This window comes from Phaenicophaeus curvirostris, chromosome 4, assembly GCF_032191515.1.
Source record: "Phaenicophaeus curvirostris isolate KB17595 chromosome 4, BPBGC_Pcur_1.0, whole genome shotgun sequence".
NCBI lineage: Eukaryota > Metazoa > Chordata > Aves > Cuculiformes > Cuculidae > Phaenicophaeus > Phaenicophaeus curvirostris.
The window spans coordinates 52791768-52809407 of record NC_091395.1 but is presented as its reverse complement, the minus strand read 5'-3'; the positions used below and the strand labels follow the sequence as shown (position 1 = coordinate 52809407).

Below are 17640 nucleotides of genomic sequence, written 5' to 3'. Positions count from 1 at the left end.
TGTAGCCTTAACCCTCAAGTATTGCTGAGAGACTTCAGAAAACACAGTGACATTCCTGACTAGGGTGAAAAACAATGCAGCACTGGTCAAATTCCAGAAATATTTATTCAGAAATAGACTATAAAACATATTAGAAGTCATAAATCATATTACAAGCATGAATTTAGAAAGATCATATAAAATGCTGACTGTCACGGCCTGCAGCTCCCAACCCAAAACAGTCTAGAGTGATCCCTCCTAGATATGCAAGGATGCTCAAAAAGAAGCAAGGCAAAAGAAAGCAGCACATTTCCCCTTGATTCAACCGACAAAAACACACTTTGTGGGTTTTACAGGTCTGTCCTTATTTGCTGATGTAGGCAACATCTGCAGCCACAGGAGAAGGGGAGACATGGCAGGAGCCTCCTCAGGGCATGGGGCTGAAGCTGAGGCACATCCCAGTCCTCCTACCAGCCATCCTGAGCTGGGAGATGGATGCGTGTGGCTTGGCAGGTGGCTCTTCCAGCAAGGCAGGAAGGGCTTTCTCAACAACCAGCCAAGAATAAGGATATAGTTTTAGAGAGCAGCGTACAGTGTTTTATTCAAAACAGTTCTTACGTGCTTAATGAAGCAACTCATGCTGCTAAAGAGTTTTCAATTTAAATGGCTTTTTTTTTTCTTTTTCATTTTTAAAGGGAAATCTGCTTGCACTGAGTTGGTTTTAGAAGCTGGTAACTCTTTTTAGCCTTTATATTCTTTGAAATTCAAGACAACACGTAATGAAGAACCAGGGTGAAATGATCGGTCCTGATGGTTACAACAAGCAAGATGTGAGCTGAGGCTACCATTACCCTGGTCCAGACAGACATGTGCAATTATTTAGGAGTGTTTGGAAGGTACACTCTAGGCTTGGAGTCTAGTAGCAGAGCCAAAGTTCCAGGGCTTTACTAATATCAGTAGTGCCCACCTGAAATGCTAATACTATTATCTGTCTTGCTAGAGCTTCATGGGTCATTGAATGTTTTACACTCTAAAGGAACCCCGAAAATGTCATAGTGAAAACAGGAAAAAAAAGCCCAGACCCAGAAAACCAAGTGTAGTAAAATTTTTATTAGGAATTATGAATCTGTTTAAGGAGATTTCATATCTGTTTTTTGCAATAAATCGGTTTGGCAGAAACAAGGTAATTGCTGCAGAATGATGTCAGAGGTCATTTAAGAAATATTGTTTGAGCTTGCACTGAAGCAGATGAGGAGTGCTGTAACGTACTCTCTCCATGGGTTTGCTGTCGGGACAGCGAGAAAAGTCTGGTAAATAATACTACCTTAAACTACCAATGAAATTATCTTCTATGCTTGTTATATGATTAATCTTGCCTTCATTAATACTAAGTTTATAAGCAACAGTAATCAGCTACATGGGCTTTTAGAAAAAATGTTTTTAATTCAAAATTCGCCACATCATATCACCTGGAAGCTGGGAGGCTTCAGCTAAGATAAATGATAAGCAAAGTCAGCACGGGTACTTTGCAGGAACGTTACCCAACAAAATACAGTCTAGAAGTGAGGTACTTCTAGCCGTGTGATGTCTACAAATTGCAGATGAAGGATGCTCATCAACAGTCTGCGTGACATTTTTTCCTGTATTAATTATTTGTGGGTTCAGTTTAAGGTAGGTAACCTAAAAAGAGGTAAATGAATCTTCTAGCACGTCAGATGTTTTAAGGACGTGGCTACATAGATGCAACCTTTACAATAAAGGGGAGCAGAACTAAGGTTTTTGTCTCTCTGGGTCAGAATAACTCAACTCATCTCCACTGGAGTCACATCGTATTGTGTAAACTGCATCAGTGGTTCAGAGAAAGCAAAAAATAAGCCCAAAGAAGTAAGTTAAGACCTCGGCAGTTCATAGGAAAATTGTTCATGTATCTTCAGGCTTTCAAGGTTGGCTCTGTTTACAAGGGCAGTACCGAAATCTGCCTCTGATTTTTATTTGGCACCAGTGAGATAAATCCACTCGAATGATTGAAATACCATTTTTCCACACAAAAATAAACCAACCACACATGCACTTTCGAGCAAATACTTGAGCCCTTACAGGCCTTGTTCTTGTAGGATGGGGCAATTTGGGATTCAAAATCCCAATTTTTTGGGATCTGATGGGTCTCTTCCAACCTGGTTATTCTGTGATTCTGTGATTCTGTGATTCAAATAAAAAGAAGGGAAATCGTGCCTGTTTGATGGAGACCCTGTACAGCTGCCATCAGCTTACACAAGAGGGGAGCAGAGAGTAGTCTCTCTGCTCTGACACAAAGACAAACTTTATTAACGATCCAAGGACCGGAGAAGCAACACAGGAGAAATAAATCCAGGTCAAACTCTTGCTGATGCCTGTGGACTAGGAGCCCTTCCAATCAGGTCTGTTCTGTTCCTGTTCCCCCTCCTTCCCACCCCCGTGAAGAATATCTCTTCAGTTCCTGTGGTAGCTTAATATCTAAAATATATCTATCAGAAAGATTTTTTCAGACTTCTGTTTTTTTTTCCAGAAGCTGGTGAATTAATTAGCAAAATCAACACATGAGCTGTGACACATTTACTCAGGAATTTCTAGCAAATGTGACTTTCCTGCAGATTTGACAGGATCTGTTGTCTCTCTGTCCTCTGCACCTGAGGATAGCTGAACATACCATGTAGCCCTTCCTGAGCTCCTGCTCCAAGCCTCATCCTGGTCAACAGAGAGATTCCTTTTGACCTTCCTGGAAGCTGGATTACGCCTTTAAAAGGCGTATATTTTCAAACATTCCACAGAGGCTATGTTTGCTCTAAAACCACAGTGAAGTAAATGCAAAACTATATTAATATTTAACATTGGCCTATACAAACTAGGAACTCAGAGTCAGGACAGACGGTACAAGTTTAATTTACATCATCATTTCAAAATGAAAATGCAGAAGAAGACAGAGTATCACATCTTCACATTCAAAATCTATTTTCTCTTCTCTAAAGTCCATTTTTGTTATTTCTATACTTACACCTGTTAAATAGCCAGGAAAAATATTTTACATTTATACAATTCTTTTATTTGCTTTTCATATCCAGTAGTACTGATTGTATTTAGAGAAATCACAAAGAAAAAAAGTGTCAGGGGAAAAAGAAAAAGTGCGAGGAGATTAGATAAAAGAAAAGCTAACAGAAATATTGTGCTTGTGGACTGTATTTGGGGTTGGCCAGAAGTCTAAGGTCTTGATATATGGTTCTCGGCACACAGTTTTATTGCTGGTACACAGCACACTTTGTTCCTTTTGTTTCACTGAACCTGCCAGCTTTGGAAATTAGTGACACAGGCATTCAAAATGTTTGACAAGTGGTCAGACTCCGGCATACATATTCATACCCCAGTGGCAAATGATAGCAGGAAGTTTCAGACGCAGTAAAAATGATTTTTTTTTCATTCAGCCCAACTTTAATATAACACTAGTTTCGTGAGCTCTTTTACTGCTGAAGCAGGAGTGCCTCTTAGATAGCACACGGGGGACACATCATTTAAAGAAATGTTTCTTTGCTTAAACTGAAAGTCCAGATCTGCTCGGTTCATTTAAAATATTTTTTTCCTCTAGAATAAATGAGTAAGCAGTTCTTTTTGTGGTTTTCCTGATAGTTAGTGACTTGCTATTACTCTTCCAGCAGAAGAAGGATCAGATGCTCATATGAACAGAGCCGTCCATCCTCCTCAGCCCCACACTCGCCTTCTCCCTTTGTAAAAAGGAAGAATTTCTTCACTGTGAAGGTGGTGAGGCACTGGCACAGGTTGCCCAGGGAAGCTGTGGCTGCCCCATCCCTGGGGGTGTCCAAGGCCAGGTTGGATGGGGCTTTGAGCAGCCTGGTCTGGTGGGAGGTATCCCTGCCCATGGCAGGGGAGTGGAACTAGATGATCTTTAAAGTCCCTTCCAACCCAAACTATTCTATGATTCTATGAAAATAAAGGTCCTGAGTTCGACTAAAAGAGGCTATAAATCTCCCGGAGCTATCCGGCCACGTCTTTGCGCACGGAAAGTATCTGCGCAAGGAGCCGGGCTGAGGAGCGAGGAGCCCTCGTAACGTGCCTGGGAGGCTTTAACCCTTGGAGGTGCGGCGGGCGGCGCGGGGCAGGCTGCGGGGTGCGGGCTGCGCGTCTCGCCCGAGGGGCCCCGCGGGGGCGCTGCCCCCCCCGCCGCCGGCCCCGTCCCCCCCGGCGCGGCGGGCGATGGCGCGGCGGCTGCTGCTGCGCTGCCTCCTGCTGGGGCTGCTGGCCGGCCGCGGGCAGCCCGGCGGCGAGTACTGCCACGGCTGGCTGGACGGCCAGGGCGGCTACCACGAGGGCTTCCAGTGCCCCGAGGGCTTCGACGCGGCCGCCGCCACCATCTGCTGCGGCTCCTGCGCGCTGCGCTACTGCTGCGCCGCCGCCGAGGCGCGCCTGGAGCAGGGCGGCTGCACCAACGACAGGGAGACCCCGGACCCGGGGGTCGCCGCCCGTGAGTGCCCGAGGGTGGCCAGGGCGGGGAGGGGGCGCCGGGGATGCGCCCGCCGGGGATGCGCCCACGGGGATGCTCCTACCCGGGGATGCACCGCCCGGGGATGCTCCCACCCGGGGATGCACCCACTCGGGGATGCTCCTACCCGGGGATGCTCTCACTCAGGGATGCTCCCACCGGGGGATGCGCTGCGTGCCGTCACCTCGCGATGGGAAGCGGCCCCGGGCGCTGCATCCTCCCTGACTAGGAGGCGCATTCGTAGTTTTTAAGTTGGCGCCGGCACACTCGGCTGTGTGTGTTGCACCGACTTGGTGTTGACCGGAGCCCAGACCGGAGCGCACCCTGCGAGGAAAGGGCCGTCGGGTTTTCGCGCAAAAGAAATCCGGCAGCGCTCACGGAAAGCCGGTTTCCCACCTTCTGCGCTCATTTTCCGCCTTTTGAGTGAAAGCAACTGAACAGCATCTGCAGCGATTGAGCCGCGCCTGCAGACTGCAGCTGTTGCTTTGGGCTGTCCCAGCAGCTCGGGGGGATGAGGCAGGGGGAAAGCGGTGCGATTCTTGAGCACAATATTTTCATGGAAAGGGTCATTGGGCACTGGAACAGGCTGCCCAGGGAGGTGGTTGAATCCCCATCCCTGGAGATGTTTAAAGGACGTGTGGATGAGGTGCTGAGGGACATAGTTTAGTGATTGATAGGAATGGTTGGACTCAGTGATCCTGTGGGTCTCTTCCAACCTAGTGATTCTGTGATTCTGTGAAAACCTAACTAGAACTAGCAAACGGGACACGGTGTAGACAGCTTTTACCATTGGTAACTATTAAAACTGTCAACAGAAAGAAATTTTGAGTGTATGTATGGGATTTAAACCTTAATTTTGTTCTAATGATAATGGTCAGAAGCTCCATCTTCTGAGCAGCTTGTGTGTGTTAGCGGGGCTAAAATGCCGTGGGGCTTCAAACTCTCTGGAGTTTATTTCTGTGCAGCAGACCTATTACTGCAGTAGGCTAACATGCATGGCTTTTATTCTTTTTTCTCCCAGAACCAATCTACGTTCCATTCCTCATTGTTGGATCAATATTTATTGCCTTCATTATCGTGGGCTCTCTAGTAGCAGTTTACTGTTGCACATGTTTAAGACCTAAGCAACCTTCACAGCCAATACGATTTTCTCTGCGGAGCTATCAGACCGAGACTCTTCCCATGATCCTGTCCTCCACAAGCTTCAGGACACCATCGAGGCAGTCCAGCACTGTGACAAGTTCCAGTTCGACCAGCAGCTCAGTTCGCCGGTTCTCCTTTCCCCGGGCAGAGCCAGGGTGCCTTGTGGCATCGCCGCCTCCACCCTACACATCAGGCTGCTTCCAGACAGCCCACGCAGTCCACCTGACGCAGCCGTCGGGATTTCTGGTGTCGCCGCCGTACTTTGGGTATCCTCTCCAGCCAGAGCCTGCTCTGGCTGGGAAGAGCTGCTCTGATTTTAGTCAGAGCTGAAAGGAGTTGTCAAGAAGTAACACAGCCTTTGGAAGCCCAGGGACTGCTGCTGGGTGTCACGCTGACAGGCTGTGGGGTGGCAGAAGGCAGAACTGTTTCCGTGGGTGAGTCGCCCTTGAAGAGTGCAAGGTCTCATTTGGGATCTCATTTCCCAAATTTGGATCACGCTTACAAATGAATTGTAAAATATTCCAAACTTAGTTGCTCTAAAAATTGACTACTCTGAGTGTTCATTCTAATTTGTGCAGAACGTGTTCAGAGACAAGTAGGAATTTTGGGATAAAGGTACTCATTTAATGGTATTATAAGTGACATTTTAACCCTAAATACTGTTAACTGGGTTAACAAATGGTGGCTGTATTCCACTGATAATAATCAAACTAGTTCTGTAAAGTAGCAATAATCCTGAGAAATAAGAGAGGAACTGAACTAAAGGGAAGAGTCTGCAGATTCTGAAAGCGGCTGACTGCTTCCCACTTCCGTGAGCAATGAAAAGAAGAGGAAGTATTTTACTATAGACATAGAATACTTGTTTTTTTTAAAATACACATAATATACCTGAACTTACACTGGCTATTTGTGTTAGTAAACTTTAACAATGATAGACAAAACTAGTGCTAATTAGGCTAGTTGAAAACATGCCAGTCCCAAGCAGCCAAATAATTATCTGTGAGAAAAGCAGAATGTATTCAGCGATATCGCTAACAACTTCTCAGCATGAATTTCTAAAAATGGCAGTACCTTAAAGCATTCTTCAGAAGAAAGTATTTATTGTTGCCTTTTTGTTCAGCAACATGTTTAAGTTGGACAAACTTAAAGTTCTGTTTGTAAAATTAGCCATGTACAAAATGTAAAGTCAAGCTTGTAATTTAAAATGTATTTACAGCGTTGACAACACTAATTATTTAGTAGTCACGCACACAGCAAGTTATCAATAAACTGTGTGGTTGAAGTGTTGTGTCATCTGTATGTCTGTGTACAGACAGTGTTTGATGAGCCAGTTTTCATTTTGATGTTGTAACTATATTTTTTGCTGTTAAAAGTAGTTAATTTTGCTTTTGTAAATGATCTACACCTTAATCTGCACCTGTTGTGCAGATTAAATATAGTACACAATTCTGAACATACAGCGAGCTAATAGATCAATTAATGCCTTTTATATGTAACTGTGCTAAAAATGTGATAAAAACTACACTAATCAGTTGGGTATCTTAATTTAAAACATCCTGCCCTAGGAATAAATTTTGTTTGCCCTTCTACATTCCTTCCTCCAAGTAAACCAACAAACCAAGTGGAAGAAGAAAAAAACTCATCTAAACCAAACACATGCAGCAAGCAAATGGAAAATACACAAGAAAAAATGCAGCTATTAAAGGGCTTCTCTGTATAGTCATTTTGTGAACAAATGAAGTCATTCTCTGTGTCAGAATCCACAATATCAGAGGTTGAACTGTGCTGTTTGATCAGCCCTAAAGTCCCTGTGTATAGGATCTGTTGAAGTACATTCTAGCTGACCTGTTTTACAAGCACTAGCAGATTGATGCACGTCAAAATTACAGCACTTATATTCTGAATCACAGCATACTTCTTTGGACTTTAGAAAAGCTTCACTGGTTTTTCCTCAAGAGTTGAATATTTTTTTTTCTTAGCAAATATCTAACGATTGTTAGTTTAGCATTTATGAAAAAAACTATTTTGAAATAACTCTTTAAATTTTTTTATTGCATAGTTAACATTATGATCCGATAGATATTACTGCTGGAAACGTGGTTTCTAAGGAAAAAGACCACTTAAGTTGTATACAGTGATGTTTTAATTAATACATTTTAGCGTGAATACGGTAATTATTACAAATTGAAATAATGATACGCAGTAGTGTGTAGTTTATAAAAATCTAAAAGGTAGATTCTGAGTACTTTAGAAGTTACCAGAAAGGTAAGTGTTTTGGCTAGCAATTTTTAGGAAACAATATTCAAGGAAAGGGGCAGGTAAATTTTTGCCTACTTTTGATGATGTTTCACTGCACGTCTTTAATGGGTAAGAAATATGTGACTATTCATAAAGTAATTTTCTGAAAAATCATTTAATACTGCAACAGATACCAGCACTGTTGTTTGGAAGCATCCTGTGAGATCTGCTCATCGTTCCTGTACACAGCATACGCAAATAGTAAAACAACTAAACTTTATTTTTTATAAATATAAGTCTTCAATTAGTAGAAATCTTTCTTTTATGTATTAAACCAAGGCAGCACAGATCCTTGTGGAATCAGAAACATGATCCATTCTAGTTGAGAATTTTATGTTCCTTTAAAGCGATTAGTCATCAGAGCCTCTGACACCGGTGGTGGGTTGCTGAAATTCAGTGGTTTTCTCCAAGATAGGCTGTGCACCAAGAAGCCACAAGTTGGCCAGGCTCCTTCACTGTAAGGGCTCTACAGTTAGATCTATTGATATTTAAATGCAGGAATGGATTTTTGCTACACTTGCATACAGATTTTAATAATCATTCAGTCTTAAGTAAAGGCTGCGCAATTTCAATGTCGCATTAAATGCAGCCTAGCAGGGAAGATCCCTCTGAGCTACTTCCTTTCCTCTCCTAATGCTGCATAATGGGTTTGACCTCATAAAATGTTTGAAGAATGTGACACACAGACATCGTTTCATTGAATTAGACTCACAGAAGTCTGTAAGTTTATAGAGCTAAGGACTTCACAGACTGGCCGGAGTGCAACAAATCACGCAGACAGGGGTCTAAGGCTGGGAAAGATCAAGTATAATTAAAATAGCTGTACTTGGTCACCTGTATTATGCACCACCTGCAACTAGACAAGAATCTGTAAGTGAAGAAGAAATCTATAAATTATTTTTCATGTAGCTACAGTGGCAGTGAACTGTATATTGAAGGTCGCTGGACAGACCACAAGCTCGCAGACCAAAGTGCTTGTTGCCTGTGCCAGTAGTTCCCAATCCAGATGGGAATCAGGGCGCAGGTGAGAATGCTGAATTTCTTTCCTTGTGAAAAGGACCTGTTGGCACTAGATGCTCCTGTAATTTATAGAAAATGGTAATTTTTCCAAAACTTCCAGACAGAACACAAATGGCATCTGATGCACAGTTTTAATGACTGATGAAACAGTTCAAAGGGCTGGATATATGCTTGAACTAGAAGAAATTGCTTGCTATCTGAAGTAATATTTATACAGTACTTGCTTTAGTGCCACACATTTTTTAAACACAGTAGGTTTCACTGTTTCTTTGTAATACTATAGTTAGTTCATACTCATTTTACTAGAGTGACTCCAATCTGAAATAAATTAAAATTAAACAAAAATCACAGTAGATTGATTACTGTCATTCAACTGCATTATGCACAAAATGCTTTGTTTGCTATTAATTGATAATGGCACGTCTGAAACCCAGGCCGCCTGTGGGCGAAGAATAATAGCGACATGATTTAGCCATTTGTTTTGTATTTCTACATTTTGGGTTTCTTAAGTGTGTATCTCCAAAATGATCAAAACTCCTCAGTGCTAGGAAAAACATTACACATACTTGCAAGAATATTATTTGAAACTAGGTAAGTGGTACAGTACATAGCTGTGCAAACTCACGGATTATTTGTAATACTCACCCCACTGGAATGAAAAAAGTGAAAATTTCAAAATTATTTTGTCACTACTGTTCAGTTACAGCTTGACAGTAACATTACGGAGGCGGAGTAAGTTTTTGGTACTGTTTTTCTGCATCCTGTGATGTGTTCTGTATGCTTGATACTCTCAACAGAGCTTCTGCTATGAGGGGCTGCTGCTCCACGATATTCACATACAGTTTTTCATTCGCAATTACATTTCATTCGCAATGAGGCTATAATTCCATGCTATGCTGTCTTCATTAGCAAAGGCAGAGGAAGAAATGCCTTTCAATTCTTTTTATTCTCTCCATCTATGACTTGCAAATTCGTGGGACTATGGTGTAAAACAGGTTAGTGAAATGATTGAGTTTAAAAATAACATTTGCCATGAGAAAGAAGGGAAGGAATTTGGAAGGGAGCCTGGATCATTATACACTGGATTATATCCTGAGTAGTTTCAATGTCTGCCACCGAAATAGAGGCGGCGACATAACATCAGGTAGACTCTCAAACCAGCTCTACCAATAAAGACTGAGTATCACAAAACTAACAGTGTGAAAGATGCATCTATTACCAAGCCTGCCTCGACAAAATAAAAAAATGTCTAGTGTACATAAGGAATCAGTCACCTATCTACAACCAAAACTCAATTTAGGCTTAGATATATTGATTTTTATTCAGTAGGTGGGCTCTGTTAGGGGAAAGAAAAACCTGCTACTATCATAGCCAAAACATACAGTATTTAGCGCTGTTGTCTGGAAAAGGACATTGTTTCCCAATTACCATTCTTGTACTGCATACTTATCTTTCAAAGTATAGCCTCACCTCCATTGTAGACTTGCCACGCTCCCTCTCTGTTTTTTTTTTTTTTTAGGGGGGAGGTAAATTTTGGTGTTGGATTTTTATTTTTTTAACTCTTTCTGGACTTCCCATGAGAACTGAAAAAGACATCTCAAATTAGATATTTAAAAAAAATAAACATTTTTTGCTGTTTCAGTTCACCTTAATAACGTAAGTGTTCTTTGGTATTTGTGAAATGCTCTTTCTGATATGTCTCACTGTAAAGAATTCAAATCCAAGAGTGGTGGAACATAGGTTTACCCTTGAAAATAATCCCTAGCATGTGCAACCAATCAATTCAACAAACTTCTTCTTTTAATGGCAAAGTTTATTCATTTTTTTTTAACAATTAAAAGACAAACCATTTAAAATCTGCAGTTCAAAACATGCACATTCACAAAATGCCAAATGACATGTAACACTGCATAGAACTGAAATGTGTTACTAAAAGAGAATAACTATAAAACACAGTGCATTTAACATCCAGTTAAAACTAAACCTGAGAAACTACCATAAACACCGAGTCAAAAAGTCTTCATTCATGCAGCTTCATAATTTTCACAACAGTTTCAGCAGCAATGGCTTAGTGGAGCTGTAAAATCTCACTTTACCTTGAATGCAAATTTTGCTATTACAGACTGACCGCTTTCATACATATCAAACACTGAAAACTCATAATGAAAAATTTATTTGAAGTAGAAAACCAATATTAATGCATTTATGGCTTATCTTCTACAATAAAGAAACACCATAAAACATGGTTTAAAAACAAAAAAAAACAACAACAAAGACAACTTGTTCTGGTCACAGCTTTGCAATTACAAATCACTCTCTATTTGGAAATGCTTCATTTAAGCTGAAGGACCAACCCTCCGAAGTGTCCAACCTTGCACATCATGAGTCAGATGAGTAGTCCTTATACTTACAAACAGTCCAGTTGAAGTCTATGTGAGTAAAGGTTTTGTAAGTAAAGGAACCAGGTTTGGAATGCTAAAATATTCCTTTGTTTAATAAAGTTCTGTTGGTGAACAGCAAGGAAACTAGGGGAGTGAGGGCAGGCGGGGGGGAAGAACAAATTCATTCACTGAATTTCGTTACCAGTGAAAACATCCAGTCCCAAGCTGAATTGACAATCTTATTTGCTTACATAGCACTAGCTTCTTGATATATTATAAGCAGACTTTAAACAAAAGCATTAGAAAACAGGGAACAGCAACCATCATGCATTGCCTCAGGACACTTAAGAAATACAGCCTCATGCAGACAGAATGATAGATTCATCAGAACTACAAGTGCTTTTACACAATACATAAGAAAAAAAGGGAAAAAAATATTCTCTTCTTAAATTTAACATGTTTTCCAAATTACTCATCATTCAAGACGGGTTTAAATGTAATGGAAGAAGTCTTAAGACACTTAGTGTGCGTCTGTCTAACACGATGAATTTTATGGATGCTTATGGACATACAGGAATCTTCAGCTATCTCTTAAAGTGTTTCAAAATACTTCATTTATCATTTTATACAAATAGAATGATGACTATAAATCTGTTGAAACTGCTTTGCAAAAATAAGTGTAAAATTAGGAAATCGCAAGAAAAAATTCCAAATACAAATTATCAATAGATTTGTTAAAATTTGTTTCTTGTTACTTATTCTTGTGAATCACATATATATATTTAAAAATAATCAACCAACAGTATTTACTTAAGATATCTGATTTCTAAGTGGCACTAGTTCAACTTTTAATGGAAATTTTTAATACTAACTTGTATTTGTTATGCAGTGCACATGAAACAGACGGAAAACCCCATGTGAATTCTACATTTAATACAGATGTGAATTTTCAAACATTAACAAAAGAGGCATTGTTATGGGCATTTTTGCCTAAAACATTTTTCTTTAAATAAACTTCTGCACAATCCTCTTATTTTAACAAATATGATGTACTAGCAGGATGGTAATAGATTATATTACTGTGTACTCAACATGAAAATAAAGTGCATATTATATACTTGACCTGATTTAAAAATGGGCACACATAGCCAAGACGTTCTCATATTTTAAAATGGAATATTATGAGGAATCAAAAAGCAATTAGAATTGCCACATTGTCTTTTTCACTATTTCCAAGAAGCAGTATCTTCCAACCACTAATTACCAGGCAATAAACAACATCTAGTATGCAGATAAAGTAGAAAGCCAGGAGAAAAACCTATCAGAAGTAATAAAAATGAAAAATGCACTTTGTGAAATACTACTTCAAATTCTGTAAAGATGCAAGGATGAAACACTGTGATAAGACTATCCGAAAAACCCTAAATAACATCATAAATTTAGGATCTCAGTGTTGTTTCAGTTGCTTTCCTTCTCTTTAAGGAAGTTATATTGGGGATATACTGTGCGTTATTTCCCACAAACTGTATTATAATGGTGAGACAGAATTTTATTTCACCGTAAGAGATCATGTAAATTTCTCATTGTAAATATTTTACAATGCATTGTAGTCCTCACATCCTTTGCTGCAATATTTCCAATTAAACAAGTTAGAACAGAAAAAAAACGCAATAATAATAAAAAATTTACCCATAAAGAGAATATGTATGGATTGAGTAATTTTATAGGAGTTAAGTACACTGAAAGATTATAAAGGAGCAACAGTGTCATGGTTAATTTCAGAAATGTTTTGAAGTTGGTCATTGTCCTTTAGATGACAGAAAATAGGGATCCCCATTTTAGGAAAGGGGCATGCCCCCAAATTTTTTCCTGCCTTAGGTCAAGTGATTTGGCCCTCCCATATTGATCCATCTATTTATCTATGCCTGAAATGGCTTTTCTGAAGGCAGTTCTTGTCTGCATGACTGACTGGCAGTACTGTTTCTAGTGGGATACGTTCCCTTTGTCTCTGCGTCTTCTGTTTGCTGTTTAAAGATCACTCAGGGAAAGTGAGAGGAAGACATTACATAATGTGCATGTGAAATGCAGACTGCTTTCCCACTGATACGCCTTCCTAAATATGTATTTTCATATAGTGCCCTTCATTGGGCTTTCTACGTGTATTTCTAAATTTCCCTTAGAAGTGAGCGTAAGAAACCTGGATAGTGTAATAAAGTTATGTGCTAAGTGTTTAGTCAGATGAAAGACAAGGAGGCAAAGTCAGCCTTTAGTAATTATATGACTGATGAAGGAGGGCAGAGGAAAGATGAGATTGGATGTCTTTTTACTTCTAAGTTGAAAGCAGATGACTTGGAGAGCAAAGAGGAAATTCTTAATTTAACAGATCATTGAGGGTGTCATTGTTCTGCTTCTTCATCTAGTTGATCCCCATTCAAAGGAAAAAAAGATAATTTCCATGAAATGCACAGCATTTTAATTAAAAATAAACCAACAGCTACTAAAAATGCATTTTAAATGTAATTATGGTGGCTTTTAAACTCAGAATTAATCATGGACTAAAAAGCTACGAGATTTAACTAAATTCTGAAGTTAAAAGTAGCTTTTCTTAGTTTGAAAACTGATGGTTGTTGGGTGGTAAGCTGAGAAATACCAAGTATAAGTACTTAAAAAAGTTATCACAATGTTCTCATTTAAAACTTTCCTCCCTCCCCCCATTAAATCAAATGCGTATCTCTTTCTGCAGTCACTTCCTCTCCATTTTTCATTAAAGATGAGAACATATAGGTATTCTGCATGACCAGTAAGTTGTAAGGAGGCTACTGCAATGTATTTCACACCTTTATAGGAAATGGCTTTAGTGCAAATAAAACATGACATACCACAGACTAGCAAAGAGCATGCTTTGCTCTCAATTTCAATGTATACATTTCAAATAATTTTAGTATAAAAACATTGAAAATTTAACTAATTTTTAAAAATAAGCTAAAACAAACCTTCTTTTGAACCTACAGTGCAAGCAGATACAACTAAACATTGCAAAAATAATTAAGGTTTGCTAAAGGAAAGTAAGGCAGAGTAATTGTTAAAAAACGAACAAACAAAATCAAATACGTATTAAATTTTACAAGGTGGCAGCCATTTTCAACATATGTAATACTAAATGAAAATATGCAAAAAGCTTGTATAAGGCCAAAGGTTCGTAGACTTGCAGTTTTGAAAGCAAATACTGTAAAAACCACTCAAATTAGACTTTTGCCTCAAGTGTGGAGGCTCAAGCATGCAGTTCGGCGATCAGGACTGGAGTTAACTTCCTTTCAAAGTGTGTCTAACAACAGAAAACATGTATGGAACTTCTTTGGCAAACATTTTTAGGTTAGTTTGACACAAACATCTATAAATATCTTGACTCAAAATCTTTCTCAAAGAAGGTGAATGAACTCCTTTAAGATACTATTTTTTCAGCACTTGTTGAAATCAAAGGCTTTTTATCAACTGTATTTAAATATATTAACACTCAAAAACCTTCACAGAAGCTAATGGTCTGTCAATGTAAAGTATGTTTAGCGATCTGACCATTGCCTTTTGAGTATATGACCAGTATTGATTCAGCTTCATTGTAAAATAAGCAAGCTGGCAAGATACAAGGTAAATTCCAATCTGTTTACAAAGGCTAAGCAAATACCTGTTAAAAAATTTAGAGATGGTGTGTTATAGTATAGTTGCACAGTGCTTATGTCTACCAAATACACAAATCCAAACTTTATGGGAAAAGACCATCATAGATCTTTATATCTCTGATAACTGGGCCATGGTTGCAGCTCCCAGCAAAGATCTAGTAGTCCGTCTCACAAAAGTAACTGCTAAGGCCTAAATATTGAGCTGCGTTCCTTCACCATTCCTCAGGCCTTTGTTTTGTGGTATCGTAAGCTCTTATTACTTCAGACTGGGAAACTATTCCATTTTCATCTTGAGAGAAGGCATAGCCATCTGCAGATATAAAACAAAACAGAAACCACTGAGTTTTGATCACAATTTTTTGTTAAAGTTGTGATAAAACCAAAAATGGTCAATAGGGGAGAATAAACGTCCTTTCAGCAATTAGTAGGTAGAAAACCCATGCCATTTCTTACATAATTTTGCAATTATAAAATAGAAGAAAGACACTGTGTGGTATCTTATGAATGAAGAGAAGCCTACCAACAGGCAAAGAACATAGTCTACTGAGTTTATATGATACTACATCCTTACTATAAACAAATGCAGCAAAAGGTAGAATTTCACTTCTATGCTATTAACAATTATTAGTTTTTATTTGTCAGTGAACACTTACGAAGCAAGTTTTGCTGTAGAGAGTCAGAGCGATACAAATTCACATGGTTCTTCTTAAAAACATTCTTCAGTAGTTGGGCTCTTTCAGTTAAGCTAGGAAGAAAGTGGACAGGTGTGAAAATACTAATTACAATATCTCTTTCAGTCTGCTAAATGGGAATTAATTATTAAATGAGAAGTGTCCATTGTCCTTTCTCTGTTCCTTAATTGTGACTGGATTAATTATTAAGAAGATGATTAAAGCGTATACAAAGGCAGATTATGAAGCCCAGATCCCTTGTAATGTTTTTACTTGTCACAGTACAGGCAAAATATCTGTTTGAAGCACTGTTTTGTGCTGACAATACAAAGATATGAAAAATATTGTGAACATTTGAGCATGAGCTCTTTAGAAACACATGATGTAAAGGGAAAGCATTGGCTTCGTTGATGTAGCATGGCATGATTAGTGCCAGGCTGAATTAGAGTCTCTTTTTCCTACTTAAGAAAGTGCTCTTGGCCTCTACTGACACACTACCCCAGAGGGATGCAAAAAGAAGGTGGAGGGAAAGTCACATCCATGGCCATAAGATGTGCATACAGAAACACACTGTTGATGTGTGTTAATGTTAACTGCAAAACGAACATGGTAAGGGGATGTGCAGGGGAAACTGCTTCTTTGGCCATGTTTTGAATGAAAAGAAGGAATGAGACTTACTTGAAAAAAAGGAATTAGGTATCAATTCCAGGAAAGCAGTCGACATCTGCTAACTGAACCAAGAATGGAGAGGTTGGAGTGCTGAGACAACTTACTCAGCGTTTTATTAGCTAGCTCTTCGGGAACATTTTTGTTTGTTTAGCAATTTTTGTGTTCTAACTGCTCCCCTAGGTTGTGCAGGACCCTTGGTTTTTAGTTCAGGGCTACAAACTGTTGAAGTGACAAAATTAATAAAAAATTAGGGACTAAGGTTGAATCCACAAGGATACACACGTGAATAAATAAATATCTTCATTTAAGATGAGAGGTCAAAGAGGTGGAAGGCCATATTGTATCTTCTTTGCAATACATCTGAGAAACCCATCTAATGTGAGTTGAAATCAGTAAGCTTCTATGAGATTTTATTTTTTAACAGGTATTATTTTCTAAAAAAACCTACTTTATTAAAGACATAGCAGGCCTATTCTAGTATTTTTGGTACTAGCATTATTCTTTCCTTGTGTTCTAGAATTAAATGTTCAGATTGCTTAAATGCTAAGCACTGAAAATACTACCTTAAGTTTAATAAGAACATGAAGCGTGCACATTTCTTAGTTTATGCATAATGAAGTTCCCAATGCACAGATCTGAGTGTCTGTACAGAAAACACAAATAAGTAGGCAATATATTTCAGAAAGGAAGAGTGCTTCCGGCTATTCAGGTATTAAATTCATCTCTATTAGTACACTTGAAGAAATACCACGGACTCTCTATTATGGGTCACACTGTTGCCATTCAAAAGCATATTTAAAAACCTACATGTGAAGTCAAGAAAACATGGTTTCATAATTAATCAATGACAATTCATAGTAACTAAATGTCTAGGCTTATTATGTGTACTGATATGGATAAGTACAATATTAACTGTTTCTGAACATTAAATGTATAAATTTACAGGCAATTAATATCCTTTATAGAAAAAAAAATTCCTACTTTATATATTCCTGACAAAACCCTCAGCTGGTCTAAAAATAATTTCCAAGTGAACTGAATGAAAAATGACGATTATATGTAGCAGCATTTGCAGTATGTATCTCTAAGTTAATTTCCAAAGTTTGGGCAGTTACTCATGTTGTTGTTAGTATACATAGTATTCAACCCAGTAAAAATGTTTTTGTACTAAGTACTAATACTGTTGTTCTGCTTACACACAAGGCATCAGAAAAACTTTTTTTAAACAGTGGTTTATATGTAAAAAGCATCCTTTTACATCAGTTATTTCAATT

The 17640-nt window shown here is 38.9% G+C and overlaps 2 protein-coding genes across 7 annotated transcripts in view; one reads left to right on the top strand and one right to left on the bottom strand.

The window, feature by feature from the left end:
• Nucleotides 1-4221: 4221 nt before the first annotated feature.
• On the top strand, nt 4222-6929 carry SHISA3 (shisa family member 3). The gene is made up of 2 exons (XM_069854899.1): nt 4222-4489; nt 5529-6929. The coding sequence occupies exons 1-2, from the start codon at nt 4222-4224 to the stop codon at nt 5978-5980; spliced, it is 720 nt and encodes a 239-aa protein (XP_069711000.1). The 3' UTR covers nt 5981-6929.
• Nucleotides 6930-14174: 7245 nt separating this feature from the next.
• The window catches only part of ATP8A1 (ATPase phospholipid transporting 8A1), a 106797-nt gene continuing 103331 nt past the window's right edge, over nt 14175-17640 (bottom strand). For all 6 annotated transcript variants that reach the window (XM_069856118.1, XM_069856119.1, XM_069856117.1 and 3 more), the window contains 2 exons: nt 15680-15771; nt 14175-15336 (listed from right to left, as the gene is read on the bottom strand). In XM_069856118.1, coding sequence (XP_069712219.1) covers nt 15239-15336; nt 15680-15771 — 190 coding nt within the window. In that variant the 3' untranslated portion in view covers nt 14175-15238. The remainder of the gene's footprint in view (nt 15337-15679; nt 15772-17640) is intronic.